A 13512-nucleotide genomic window follows, 5' to 3' on the forward strand; every position below is an offset into this window, starting at 1 on the left:
TTCCTCCCATCAAAACATGTTTCTTTTTAATAATTATTATTATTTTACTGGGAGCTGCTGACTGACTCTGGTGTCTTTGTGCACTGCTCCTGCCAAAGCTGCTTGCACGGGAGGTGAAAGCAAGAGTGAGGGCTATTTGCAGTGCACAGAGACACACTGGCCCCGGGGCTCTGTTAGTACAGTGTGCTGCAGCTTCACCCAGCTCTGACTTGTGCTACTGCAACCAGCAGGGCTGTAATTGCCACCAGTATCCATGGGACCAATGGGTGTCACACCGACCAGCAGGAAGAGTGGGACAGCTGCCTCACTCGGAGCCATGGGGTGGGCAGCAGCCTGTAGGCTGTGCTGCGTGTCTCTCAGCTCCTTGCCCAGCGCTGTAGCCACAGAAATACTTCATTGCTTGGCTGGAGAACTGCGGCTGATGGAAACACGGCCACCACGGCAGCGTCGGCACGGCCCGCCTTCAGGAGCGCGGGCGGAGCGCTGACAGCGCGGGGCGGGCCGCGATCGGCGCTAAAATGGCGGCGTAACCGCAGCGCTCCGCCCGGCCCCGCCATGAAGCTCATCATCCAGGAGACGTACGCTCAGGCGAGCGAGTGGGCGGCCAAGTACATCCGTAACCGCATCGTACACTTCGCGCCCGGCCCCGGCCGCTTCTTCACGCTGGGGCTGCCCACAGGTGGGTGACGGCGGGATCGGGCGGGCTGTGGGGGCTGTGAGGGGCTGTGGGGGCTGTGAGGGCCGGGCTGACGACGTGCCGTGTGTCCGCAGGCAGCACACCGCTGGGCTGCTACAGAAAGCTGGTGGAGTACTACCGAAATGGGGACCTGTCCTTTAAGTACGTGAAAACCTTCAACATGGATGAGTACGTAGGTGAGTGGCGCTGGGAGGAGCCGCGTGTGCCCCGTTTGTTTTGGGGATGGAGCCGGGTGCTCCGCGTTGTGCTCTGTGGGTTCGGAGCCGCCCGTCAGGGTGGGATACTATGTGCATCACCAGAGGGAGGCCATGGGCGCCGTGTGAGCAGCACTGCGCTGCCTGTATTTACCTGATCTCCGTGCTGACCTGCCTCGTTATCGCCGTGAGCCGAGATAACGGGTGCTGTGAGCTGCACCTTTGCACCCTGATGGTGGAGCAGTCCAGCAGGCAGCCCCGCTGTGCACTGCTGAGACAGCGGAGGGACAGCTCGTTCGCGGGGCTGTGATGAAATGGGCTCCTTGAAAGAAGGAGGCCAAGAGCTCCAAAGGTGAAAAACTTGCGGGGTAATTATTTGCTAGTGATAACTTTATACTGAGCAGGAAGTTTTTCCGTAAGCAATTTAGCAGTGTCAGGAAATGGGCAGTTATGTGGGTTTGTAGCTTTCAAGGAGAAATCTGAGTGCAGGAGATTAGTTCCCAGATTTCTATGCTGTTTTGATTTGGTTTTGCTAATGCCAACTGGGAGGCGGGCTGAAAAGGCAGTAAGAGATGAGGCACAGTATGTGCCTTCTGTCCTGGAGCATCCACTGTGTGTCAGTACAAGGACATAGAGTAACAGAATCACAATGACATCTAGTTTCAGTCCCCCTGCTGTGTGCAGAGTCGCCAACCAGCAGACACAACTGCTTTAATTTTGCTTATTTGAGGAAGCAAAACTTCTTAAAGTTGAGGGAGTTCTATAAGAGAGATGGAGAAAACAAGGCTCTATTGCCAGAGCCACTGCAAGCCTGTGTAGGTGTTCTTCGTTACAGGTGATGTTTTTCTGTCTGGTCTGTGCGTGCTCTGTTAACAGGTCTCCCAAGGGACCATCCGGAAAGTTACCACTCCTTCATGTGGAACAACTTCTTCAAGCATGTCGATATCTCAGCAGAAAACGTTCACATTTTGGATGGAAATGCAGCTGATCTCCAGGCAGAGTGTGATGCATTTGAGGATAAAATCAAAGCAGCTGGAGGAATTGAACTCTTTGTTGGAGGTGAAAACCTGAAGGACTGGCAGTCTCTAAGCACTGTCTTTGCTCCATCTATCTTGTTTATTAGCTGGAGATGACAGATAAGTCCAGGAGATGTGCAGTGAAGGGCACCCCATACACTGACATCTCATTCCCCAGATTAAATATCTGAATCCAGGAAGTGAATTGCCAAGGAGGTGATTAGCTGGAGAACCAGCCAGGGCTTGAATTGTATCAAATACAAAATGCATTGCAATCATTAGGATAACAAGAAGCTGCTAGAAATAGTCATAGCCAACTATGTCATAGCATAGTCATAGCAAGCTTTTCCCACCAGTTTGCCTTTAGATTCTGCTGTCTGCTTTGCTTTATTGTTGTCCCAGTGCAGCTGAGAAGACTCTAACTTCAGAAGGAGCTTTTGATATTATTCTTACCAGAAGCAAATTTGAGCTTCAACTGAGAAATTGCAAGCATATTTCTCAGATCTGTGTCTATTCCTGGGAGCGCTGAATGTCCCCGTAACAGGAATGCTGCTGGTTCTGTTTCCTACAAAAACCATTTCAGCCAGTGACCTGCTTCTCAAACTGTCTCTGTCACAGGTATTGGCCCTGATGGTCACATTGCCTTCAATGAGCCTGGATCAAGTTTGGTGTCTAGGACGCGAGTGAAGACCTTGGCTATGGACACTATACTGGCTAATGCCAGGTTTTTTGATGGTGACCTCTCCAAAGTCCCCACGATGGCTTTGACAGTTGGCGTAGGCACTGTCATGGATGCCAGAGAGGTCAGGAAAACAACAGACTACATATTTCAGGAATCCCTGCTCCAGAGCTACTGTAACTAAAGGTCATCTCATCTTGGAGCAGTTATGCACCCTGCTGGTGTAAGCCAGCCCATGCTTTTCCTGCCACAGACAGCTGAACACAATCTTCCTTTCTTGCATCTTGTCCCACTACAGAAAGGCTCTTGATCTGTTTTCCAGTTGTGTTTGTTTTTTTTCGCTCTACTAACCCTAACATTTATGTAACCCTGCAGTACAGTTGTGATTGCAGGGAGCTGGAAAGGCTTTTGGGGAACAGCTTTGGATAAGGAGCTCATCTGGTAAAATAGATGCAAGAATCCCTGGCTGACTCAATCTTAGACCAGATCACAAAAGCCAAATGGAATAGCTTTTAACTGCACCTACACCTTGATTTGTGATTAAGTCTCTCTATTGGTGCCTAACAGAGCTCAAAGTGTCCAAATCACTGAAATAAGCCTCCAGGCTATGACTCCATTGACAAATAAAATGTAGCTAAAGCAAACACAATTTGCCAGGGCGGATGGCAGACCTTACTCCCCATTGGGGATTGTTGGGTTTAGCTTTGCTCTCAACAAATCTTCTAGACTCTAACTGCTGTCTTCTTGTCTTGGAGTCCAGGTGATGATTCTCATCACGGGAGCTCACAAAGCCTTTGCTTTGTACAAAGCTATTGAGGAAGGTGTCAACCACATGTGGACAGTATCTGCTTTCCAGCAGCACCCCAAGACCGTGTTTGTGTGCGATGAGGATGCTACGCTGGAACTGAAAGTTAAGACAGTGAAGTACTTTAAAGGTGAGTGTGTGACCAGGGCAAGCAGTGGTTGGACTTGGTTTTTGAATAGAAGAAGCCATGATTTTTGTTAGAAGCTTGTTTAATCACTCCCAAAAGAGACCTTTGTGATCTATCTCTGTGGCTGTGGGACAAAGGAGCACTGATTTGACTAATATCTAATTTCGTGAGCATCCAGTGAATGAAAATTTTGCTTTATTATGTCTACTGAAGTCATCTTTTTACCTGCTACATCAGGTTTAATGCTGGTTCATAACAAGCTCGTGGAACCCTTATACAGCATGAAGGAGACAGAAGCAGAAAGAAGCCAGTCTAAGAAGCCTTACAGTGATTAATCTCTCACTGTCTAGAGTAACACTGAGCCATCTTTTTATATTAAAAACGAGCTGCAAAGAAAGGGAATTCCTGCAGAAATTCATCTTGTCTTTGTTCTTAAATTAACAAACGCCTGCTTTAATTAACCAAACGAGGATGTGATCCACTGTGCTGTGTTCCACAAATCTCTTCCAACGTCTTCTCTGAAGGTAAAACCAGTAGAGAATTAGTTCTTTAAGCAAAGAAGCAATTATAATTGTATGGACTGAAGGCACCAAAACAAATGTGAAAACACAACGGGTGATCACTTTGGAATGCATTCTCTGCAATTCTGTCAAACACATCTGTGTATCACTGCCCCTCTGGAAAATACTCCAAAGTTGTACTGACATAAAATGGGAATGGCTCTTGTTCAGCACAGAGAAGGGGAAGTGTCAGCACAACTTAACAGTAGCCTGCTTCATAACTATGAGTAAGCCATCTAGAAATAGAAACAAAGCGCTCCACTGCAGTGTGCAGGGAGGAGAGATAAGGGACAGTGGGGCACAAACTGAAGCAAGACGTTCACCTTGGGTATAATGAAGAAGTTTCCCTTTGAGGACAGTCCAGGCAGAGGAGACAGTTAGACGGAGGTGTGCAGTCTGGATCTGATAGAGGCTTTCAGGACCAAACTGCATACAGCCCTGGCTGAACCCGGCGTGGAGCCAGATGTAAGAAGATCCCAGCAGAAGGCATGCCTCAAGCAGCAATTCCCATTGCTGCAGTGCCATTAATGCAGGTGAATGGTTGGCTCAGAAAATCAGATTCATTTGTTGCTACATTTCTAAAAGAGGCCTTATATGTTCAGTTACGAGGTATAACTGTATATGCAGTGGTGCTTTATGATCTATGGCAGGGTAGATTTCTTCACATCAAGCATAAATTACTTCTGTTTGCGCTCCTCAATGCTCTGCCACTTGTGTTGGGGCAGAGCCTGAAGCAGCACGTTCTCTCTCTCCATTTCCTGTGCTTCCAGGAAATGTCAGATAATCCTCAAAGGAAACATAGTTCACTGAGCTCAGCATGTGCTTAATTACAAAGCCCCATAGAGGCGGGCACTTGGTCCTTCTATGGTAAGATCAATGCAAGCCAAACTGGGAAGTATGTGTTGTCTTTGTCCAAGAACTTTGTGAGCCATTAATCTGTAACTTTCTACAGTAAAAGTGTTATTTTTCTCTATCACTTTGACTTTACAAGCTGCTTGATTTCTCTGTGCTAGTGAAACATGGAACAATTTATGTGTCTGAATGGTAGCTGTAATGGCATACTTGAGTAGCATCAACAAAAGCTTCAAAGCCTAAGAAAGGTGTGTTATTCTGAAGGCCAAGAACTGAAAGCAGTGGGAGAAGTAGCTGCTTTGGCTCCATACCTTAAGGGCCCAATTCCTTGGCCAGTATCTGCTGGTAGGCATTCCATACAACTAGCCTGCCAGGCAGTGGCTGTCTCCTTTGGCAGGGGAGGAAGAGTGGGAATTTCTAAAGGAAAAAGGAGGTTTCATCTCTGTACCAATGCTATAAAATGTCTGCAATTGAGCACAGAGTCATTCTGTGTGTGCACAAAAACGAAAGGAATGAGCAGGTATCATTTTGAGAGAGTAAAAGTTATCCATCAAGGAAAAAACTGCTGTGTTAGCAGAGTTGCTTGCCTTGCCCTGTTTGATGAAGACAGGATGAAGTTTGAGCTGTTCTGCCTCTGCACGCCCAGCTGTTTGTCCTGTGAGCACACTCACCTGCTCATCTGTTCTGGAGACAGTCCGTTGTCCTCTGTCTCACTGTTAAGTACAGGAGCTCCAGCCAAGGGCTGCTGAGTGCCCAGCAGCCAGGGGCACGATGGCCACTGCTTTGCACCTCTGTCCTTGGAGAATGGGCCTGCACTACTTCCATACACCTGAGATCCAGCAGCGTTGCCTCCAGGCAGAAGAATGGTAGGCACACACTTCACCTGGGCCAAGCACTCCTTGGCCATCCACATACACTGCATAGCAGGAAGAAGGTGCTTTCCAAAAGCAGTTTTATGGTCACAGAGTTCAGGTTGTCAAACAATTGGGGCAGAGTACAAACTACTGTGGCCACTGTGTTGTTTCCATGGTAGCTTTATGACTGCCCTCACATATATCACTTACAGGCTGGATGTCCCACAAAAAAACCAAGGTAACTTTGCCCTGAGGGCACTTAGCTTACATAAACGTGCAAACTTCTATCAGGATACCCCTTGCATCAACCTCATATGAAAGTTCTGAACTCAAGAGGCTGTGTGAGTGTGACTCAGCCCTGCAGTGTAAGAGCACCAGTGCCCAGCACCACAGCAGAGCTGTACCGCAGACCAACCTCTGCTTTGATATGAGTGCCATAATGAAGACAAACAGGAAGACAACTATATTTGCTGTCTTAAAGTGAATTTAGTGCATGTGAAAGGTGCAAGAAATACAAGTAAACCGTACACAACGTAAACCTTCTCCACACACCATCCTATAGCCTAAACCAAGGCAGGAGATCCACCCTTACTATTTTAATTGCTGCCAATTCTAAGAGACTTCTCTCCTCTGCAAAAGGAACTAAATCAACACTCATTTTGGCCAGGTATTTAACTAAAATTTATTTACTACCAATCAAAACTGACTTTCTGAACAGGTTTCAAGCTCCTGAGCTATCCATCCCGACCCTGCGGTTTGTTTTACACAGAGCTGGAATTCCAAAAGACATTTTTAGATCATTCTGTAAGTGAAAAGAATAAAATAAACTAGTGTTTCTCCCCAGCAATTACCTCCGTGTTCCCAAAACAGCTCATTGAACTTTTAGGGGAAACAATGTTTCTTAGAGGGCAAGAACAGCAGAAATAAGGCATCAACTAATCCAATTCCTCACCAGATTTTGTAAACAAGTTAACGTCTGGTGAGAAAGAAACATGAATTCCTTCATATACTACAAGTCACCATTAATCCAGACTGGGTATCCATAGAAAATTGTTTCAGTATTTGATGTTATTTTCATCCTCTCACTGGCCAGACTCAGATCATTGCTTTGGCACTCAAAGCAGGGACTGGCAGCAAGGCACAGAACAGCACCACTCAGTCAGCAAGGTGACAGCAATTCAAGAAATAGTTGTCAGTCAATTTCTGCCAGTGTGTTCAGTGAGGAACACGGTCACTACAGCCAATAAAAGGAGGTGTGAGGGATCGTCACCTTCACTGCCATTGTCAGAGACAGAGCAATGAGCTGCTTCCAAAGAAACAGGCCAGGAAATGCAATAGAGGCAATGGGCTCAGTGCCTGAATACAGCCCTGTGCTGCTTCAGAACGCTTTCCCTTTCCAAGCAGTGTAACCAAACAGCTCCAGAATGAGCAGTGCACCTGCAATAAAACTGCCCCAACACCACAGTGGGAACTATCCCTGAAAGGTAAACCTCCTTAGAAGGACACTCCAAAACCATTTCTGTGCTTTGGGAGCTGTAAGAGGGGCACCTCTTGGTACAGACTTTCCATTATTTTCTAACTTCTTGGTGGCTGCACTTCTCTTTATCACTGGATATTACTATCAGGACTTTCAACAGGATTCTTGACCACAGGGTGGGTAAAATGGTCTCCTTTGGTTCTGGCAAAAGAAGGGTTGTGCAAGAATCCTGCAGTGCAAAGTAGTGTTGTTCTTCTATGGCACCAGAACACTGACAATCAAACAGCTTTGACAAGAAAAGGAAAGCATCTGCCTCTGGTTTCTTCAGCATTTGTTGCTAGGGAAAGTTACTAGTTTCCGCCTTCCCAGAACTCACCATCAATTTGCATAGCATGAAACAATCTGCAAGACAGTCAGAAATTTGCGTCAGAATAGAAAATAAAGTTAAAAAAAAAATAAGCAAGAGCAGGTCTCATATTTTTTATCACGGGACACTCGTGCTGCAGCTCTCAAGGTCAGCTAAAAGAAGCTCCTTTGCATTGGTGCAGCATTTCACAGCAGAGTCTTACAACGCCTTACAGACACAAAGCATCAAGAAATCTTTGAGCATATAAATCCAAACCACAGTAGAAGTTACCCAGCGTGCTGCAATTCCTGCTTGGTCTTCAACAGCATATAATCAGCAGCCAAGCCTGCCTGCGCCCAACAGCTTTACCTGACGGGACAGAGCTGGGCAAACTACTGCAACAGAACAGGGGGAACAAAATGAAAGAAAACGGGTTTTCCTTGTAAAACAGTTCATCTTTGTCAAGAGAGGTAAAAGTTCAACTCCAAGAATAGCAGAAGACCCAAGGGAAAATAAAAATAGAGGAAAATGGGGTGAATAAATTGTTGGGAGAGGAAGAAGTGCTGAAAAACAAGGTTCAAGAGCAAGAGAAAATCCTGTCAGCCACATTTATGGCCAAAAGCAAGCTGTGCAGTTCTGAAGAAAATGCTGCTATTTTGGGATAAGTATCTGACAGCTCCCAAACCCAACACCCGAGCAGTACAGCACTGAATGTAACACACATAAACACGTACCGATCAAAGCATGGGGAAGATGGATCATTGAAGTGCTTGTATGGGTCCGCCCTTGACAAGGAAGCCATACAAAGCCAGCAGAAGTACTGCATGCAGCCAGTACACATCATTTTGTTACAGCCATCTAGTTTCTGGCAGGGAAAAGAAAAGAAACAAGGAGGTATTTCCACATCAGGCCTCGGGTCCCAGAAACACAACACTTATAAATGCACTGTATCCCAAATCTATCACAATGCTGATGTTTTTCCACAGCTGGGAGAACTAGGAGCTAGAACTGCAGAGCTGCGACTCAGTTATGTCACCAGCACCACTGGAAGTTACTATTTACCTGAAGTTATTTGTTTATCTACCACCTGCAGTCTGAAAAGGTCTAAAACACATGGAAAGGGATTCACACGTAGTGCAATCTGAACACTATCAACTGCTGCGTTCACTCATATCCCTCAGCTATAAACTACAACCTCCTTTTCTGAATACTGCAGGCAGAAGTGCGAAGATCTCTTTGCCAGTTGCTAGAACTGCACTTTCACTGTTGAACTGGGAGTAATTCTCTGAGCTGATGTAAATACTGAATGACTTCACCTCTTGCATTCGTTTCCATTAGGAGCTGCCGTGATTCCTCAGCCTTTCCCCACCACGCTCACCTCTATAGGAGTACTACAGCAAGGGCAAGACTTGGAGTTCTTTTCCAGCCATTGTTTGCTCTCTATCTCCTCAACGGCTTTCTGAATCACTCGTTTGCCATAGCGCTGTTCCATCAATCTTTTGGTTGCCTCATCAGCTTCTAAATATTCATTGCGCAAATCCATCAATTTCTCTGCAGAGTGAAACAGAGAAATAGCTTTTGTACTGCATTATAGAGAGAAATTGAGTTAACAACAGTATAAAGCATTCTCACAGGAAACCAGCATCTCTAATTAAAGAGTAAAGCATAAGGATATGTAAGGAAATGAATATTAAGGTCTCTGCATCTCATTCGACAGCTTTACAGCGCTAGATCCTAAAAGAGAACGTTCCATGAAATTAGAATAGGTCTAAAACATAAATTGAACTGAAAAGCAGCAGTATCTTTTTCTGAACACAAACTGAACGCTTTGTCAAGTGATTCCAAGGCTGGACAGCCAGTGAAGTGTGCAGCTGAGCACACAGCAACGCTGATGGCAGAAAGGAGTGGATCCGTGGGAAAGGGTAACAAAGGGCACATCTAAATGAAGGGCTTCTTCCCTTGCTGTGGCCTCTCTGAATTTGGCAGTCAGTGGTTTAGGGACTTCCTGATCCGTACAGTGCCATACAAGTGGAATCTTTTAGTTTTTAGCAACAGACCTATCAAAAGAATCTGTCTTAGCTCACATGCTGCCCAGCCTGCTTGTTGAAATTCCAACTTACAGTCTTTTTCACACCACTCCTAATTCCTCATTAATAATGAGGCTTCTCGATCCATTTCCGACATGCGATGACTCACCCTCACTTAATTTACATGGTGAGACCCCGTGGTAAGTCATCTTACACGCAGTACAGAAAGCATAGTTGCAGCAGGAGCAGATGCCCATGGTGCAGCCTGGCTCCTGCATGACGGGTGTCTGGCAGGCCGGCCGAGGGCAGTACACAACATCCGCCATCAGGTCCAGGGTGGACTGCAGAAGCAGGCGGTCGTAGCGTGCGAACAGGTGCTCTCCAACCAACTCCTTCACCTAACAAAGACCAAGGAAAGATTATCTGCATTTGGAATTCTGAGTCTGTTACCTATGACAAGAAATGTACATAGATGAAGTACAGCTGGCATGAATTCACTCTGTATCCTCCCAGTGATGCCACAAAACTGCACCTAGAAATGCTATTTTGATGACAGTTAAATAACAGGATGAACAAACACGCAGCACCAAATATAACAGGACATCAGTTCAGTGCCACCATTTTGCCAGCAGGCAAAATATGTACCTGATAATCCAGTTATAACCTGGAGGAATCTGTGTGGCTCAGAGAAAGAATTTCCCTGTGTGTATTCGCCATGATAACCCAGACTGGGTTCAGCACAGCCCTTACCTGACCAGGAGTAGCAACAGAAGAACAGTTGGGTTCTGGACAGTTGAGGCAGTGGACCTGCCCATCCCTGATCTGAATTTCAAAGTAGTCCTTCAGGCAGGCTTTGCAGTACACATGGCTGCACTCGGTGAAGTACATACATTCACTGCCCAGCTTCTCACAGAAGCAAATATTGCACATGTACATCTTACTGTTAAAGCACTTCCTTCTCTGAGCCTGATCAAAGTCCAGGATCTCCCGAATCAGGCTGGACAAAGATTCCACGTCCTGTACAGCTCTCTTATCAATTCCTTCTTCAGCCGCAGCACAGCCCACTGCACCAACACAGTCCTTGGCATCCTGAGGCACCGAAGGCGTCCTGCCCCATGTACTCCCTTGTTGGCGCATTTTGAGCTCGTATGGGGATGAAATATTCAGGTAATTCAACGTTTCTTCCTTCAGAAACTGCATCCAGGCGAACAGGACCACACAGCCTCGGTTTTCTTCCCATAAGTTGTCTAAATGCTCACAAAGAGCGCTGAGCTGGGAAAGAGAAACCAGTGCAGACTTCAGTGAGTCCTGGGGACTCGTGACAGCTCCCATGGTGCAAACCTACACCTCAAATTGTGGAACTGATGGGTAATACATAAAAGACATAGAAATAGCGCCTCGTAAGGCACACACTGAACTGTCAGAAGGGTAACCAAGTAAGAACAGGTAGGAAACAAAAGAGCCAAGAAAAAGAGACGTCACCACGTACATCATAACTGCATCTACTATACTGACATCCACCACAGCTAATGGTGTTAATTATACACTCATGACCACAAAAGCTCTGCTATAATGTTAGAACTGATCTGCAAACCTGTGCTGGGGAGAGCCATTTGCTGCTGAGAGTGAAGGCAGGCGGGGAGGATGACGGGTAGTCTGGTGGGAGCTCAAAATTCAGCACGAGTGGAGGCAGAAAGTGAACGGTGTATTCAAAGCTCTGCGGACTCTCTGCAGAAATGCCTGAGCCAATGGAGACAGGGTGAGACATCACAAAGAGGTGAGAACCAAAGGACGGCACACGCGACCCCTCTGTATGTTTGATAGACTTCTCAGTTTAAAGTGATTCATTCAACACCAAATAATGGTGCAGTAAAGTGCCATGAGGTTGTATGGGGTTAAACCAATACACAGCAGTGCTGTGAAATAGCAGATCCTGCAGGAGCCAAGTGCAAGGAAAACACCCCCAGGGGAATAATAAATATATTGACTTGATTACCCCAAAGAAACACCATGACTGAGCTCTGACTTTGAAGCTCTATGGAGAGGCTGCATCCAAAAGGCTGAGTGCCCTCCCCGACACCAACCCCAGCGATGGACACAAGGAGGGGTCCCACATGGCTCCGTCAGGTAAATATCCCTACAGCTCATGGGAGCAGCTGGGGAGGCCCCAGAAAATCACCTGGTCAAAGTGAACGTAAAGACAAGAGCAGCCATCACAACTCACCGCTCACAACAACTCTGAAGTTCTGGGGCAGTTCCAAACAAATCCTGGTCTCTCCTCCCTGTGCCGACTCCGCTCTCTTAAACTCATCTTCATCGTAGATGCTGGCCAGCGCCAACAGCTCGTCCTCCTGAGCTTCTCTGTCCTCTGAAGACATTTAAATGGTCTGTGGAATTAACACCACTCTACAGCATCAACCGAGTTAACGCGTCCCATCCCAACTACACGTCTGGGTCTGTTTTACACCTCCACAGGAAGAGTCAGGACCCAAAGTAAGCAGTGGGAGCATAGGACAGAGTCAGGCTTTGTCTCCGAGTTGAGAAGTGCTGGGAGCTTTATTTACACCATGGGGAACACCCACAGAACGTGGAGGAGGCAAAAAGCAAACGGTGCCCAGCGGCCGAGAGCAGCTGCGGGAACAGCAGAGAGATAAAGGAAAGCGGCAGCGGGACATGGCACGGCGTCTGGAAGGGAGAACGGAGCGGAAGAGAACGGAACCGAGTTAGTGACAGAACGGCTGGAGCAGCGCTCTATAAAGCGATGAGAGAAGCGCCGCAGGTCTCAGCTGGAAGCTCCGAGCCGCGCTGCGTCCGGCAGGAGGCGCCGCAATTCCCCGCACAGCTGCGGATCCGTCCCCAGCCCGGAGCGCGGCACGCACAAATACACGGAGCGCGCTGTCAGCGAGCGGGCACGGAGCGGAGGGTCAAAGTCCCCTCAGCACAGACACACGCCGCACCCGGGCGGGTCCGATCGGCACCGCCCGCACCGAGCAGGAACGGAACCGAAGGCAGCCGGGAAGAGAAGCCGCCCGGACACGCTCCGCACGGCACGGCCGGGATACGAGGCCGCAGTGACGGCGCCAGGCGGAGCCGAGGCCGCACGGGGCGCCCGCAGCACCCGGGTCCCGGCGAAGCCGGCACGGCACGGCACAGTACGGCTCGGCACAGTACGGCACAGTACGGCTCGGCACAGTACGGCACAGTACGGCTCGGCACATTACAGCACAGCACGGCACAGCACAGCACAGCACAGTACGGCACGGCACGGCCCGCTCTTCCGGCACGGCTCCCCCCGTTACCTCAGTCTCGTGGCGGCCCGGCGGACGCGGAACGTGGCGCTGCCGGCACCGCGGCGGACGGGAAGGACGGACCGGGAAGGAGCGGCTGAGGGCGGAGGCCCCGACCCGGCCCGGCCCCGCCGCGCTGCTGACAGCGCAGAGCGCCCGGCTCCGCCCGCCCCGCTCCGCGTCCCCACAGCGCCCCCTGCGGCCGGGAGGAACGCGGGGTCCCTCGGCGGGGCCGGTACCGCCCCGCACCATGCGGTCACTGAGCGCACGCGGCCGGGGAAGGCGGCAGGAGCTGCCCCGCATGGACGGGAGCCACGACAACAGCTGCAAAACAGCGCCAGGTGCAGCTGTGCTGCCCCGACATCAGCTCCGCCCGAACCAACAGCTGCAGCCGGAGCTCAGCTCCACTCCCACCCCAATAACACACCGTAACCCACCCCAATAACACACCCGTAACCCACCCCAATAACACACCGTAACCCACCCCAATAACACACCCGTAACCCACCCCAATAACACACCGTAACCCACCCCAATAACACACCCGTAACCCATCCCCGCCTCCTGGAACAGCGGCAATAAGGAGACCGC

The 13512-nt window shown here is 48.7% G+C and overlaps 3 protein-coding genes across 14 annotated transcripts in view; 1 reads left to right on the top strand and 2 right to left on the bottom strand.

Annotated features, from left to right (window-relative positions):
- NDFIP1 (Nedd4 family interacting protein 1) overlaps nucleotides 1–6257 on the bottom strand; it is a 23276-nt gene extending 17019 nt beyond the window's left edge. Inside the window, exon 1 of one of the 2 annotated variants that reach the window (XM_085519123.1) lies at nucleotides 5602–6257. In XM_085519123.1, coding sequence (XP_085375249.1) covers nucleotides 5602–5852 — 251 coding nt within the window. In that variant the 5' untranslated portion in view covers nucleotides 5853–6257. The remainder of the gene's footprint in view (nucleotides 1–5601) is intronic. The other variant, XM_085519124.1, reaches the window with a different exon arrangement.
- GNPDA1 (glucosamine-6-phosphate deaminase 1) lies at nucleotides 494–5054 on the top strand. 2 transcript variants are annotated; one of them, XM_015875490.3, is made up of 6 exons: nucleotides 494–679; nucleotides 772–873; nucleotides 1768–1950; nucleotides 2526–2710; nucleotides 3347–3521; nucleotides 3756–5054. In XM_015875490.3, the coding sequence occupies exons 1-6, from the start codon at nucleotides 556–558 to the stop codon at nucleotides 3851–3853; spliced, it is 867 nt and encodes a 288-aa protein (XP_015730976.2). In that variant the 5' UTR covers nucleotides 494–555; the 3' UTR covers nucleotides 3854–5054. The 2 variants fall into 2 exon arrangements, 1 of the variants encoding a protein (XP_015730976.2); XR_014935588.1 differs by lacking the exon at nucleotides 2526–2710.
- RNF14 (ring finger protein 14) lies at nucleotides 6251–13085 on the bottom strand. Of its 10 annotated transcripts, none has more exons than XM_085519121.1 (8): nucleotides 12934–13085; nucleotides 11859–12002; nucleotides 11229–11374; nucleotides 10385–10906; nucleotides 9804–10032; nucleotides 8986–9158; nucleotides 8342–8472; nucleotides 6251–7663 (listed from the first exon to the last, which is right to left on the bottom strand). In XM_085519121.1, the coding sequence occupies exons 4-8, from the start codon at nucleotides 10832–10834 to the stop codon at nucleotides 7612–7614; spliced, it is 1035 nt and encodes a 344-aa protein (XP_085375247.1). In that variant the 5' UTR covers nucleotides 10835–10906; nucleotides 11229–11374; nucleotides 11859–12002; nucleotides 12934–13085; the 3' UTR covers nucleotides 6251–7611. The 10 variants fall into 10 exon arrangements, with proteins under 10 accessions (XP_085375247.1, XP_015730974.1, XP_085375243.1 ...); XM_015875488.3 differs by having other exon boundaries at nucleotides 6442–7663; nucleotides 11859–12021; XM_085519117.1 differs by having other exon boundaries at nucleotides 6442–7663; nucleotides 11859–12319.
- Nucleotides 13086–13512: the final 427 nt, after the last annotated feature.

This window comes from Coturnix japonica, chromosome 18 (assembly GCF_054131305.1).
Source record: "Coturnix japonica strain WE chromosome 18, WE-NBRP24, whole genome shotgun sequence".
In the NCBI taxonomy this organism is placed as follows: domain Eukaryota; kingdom Metazoa; phylum Chordata; class Aves; order Galliformes; family Phasianidae; genus Coturnix; species Coturnix japonica.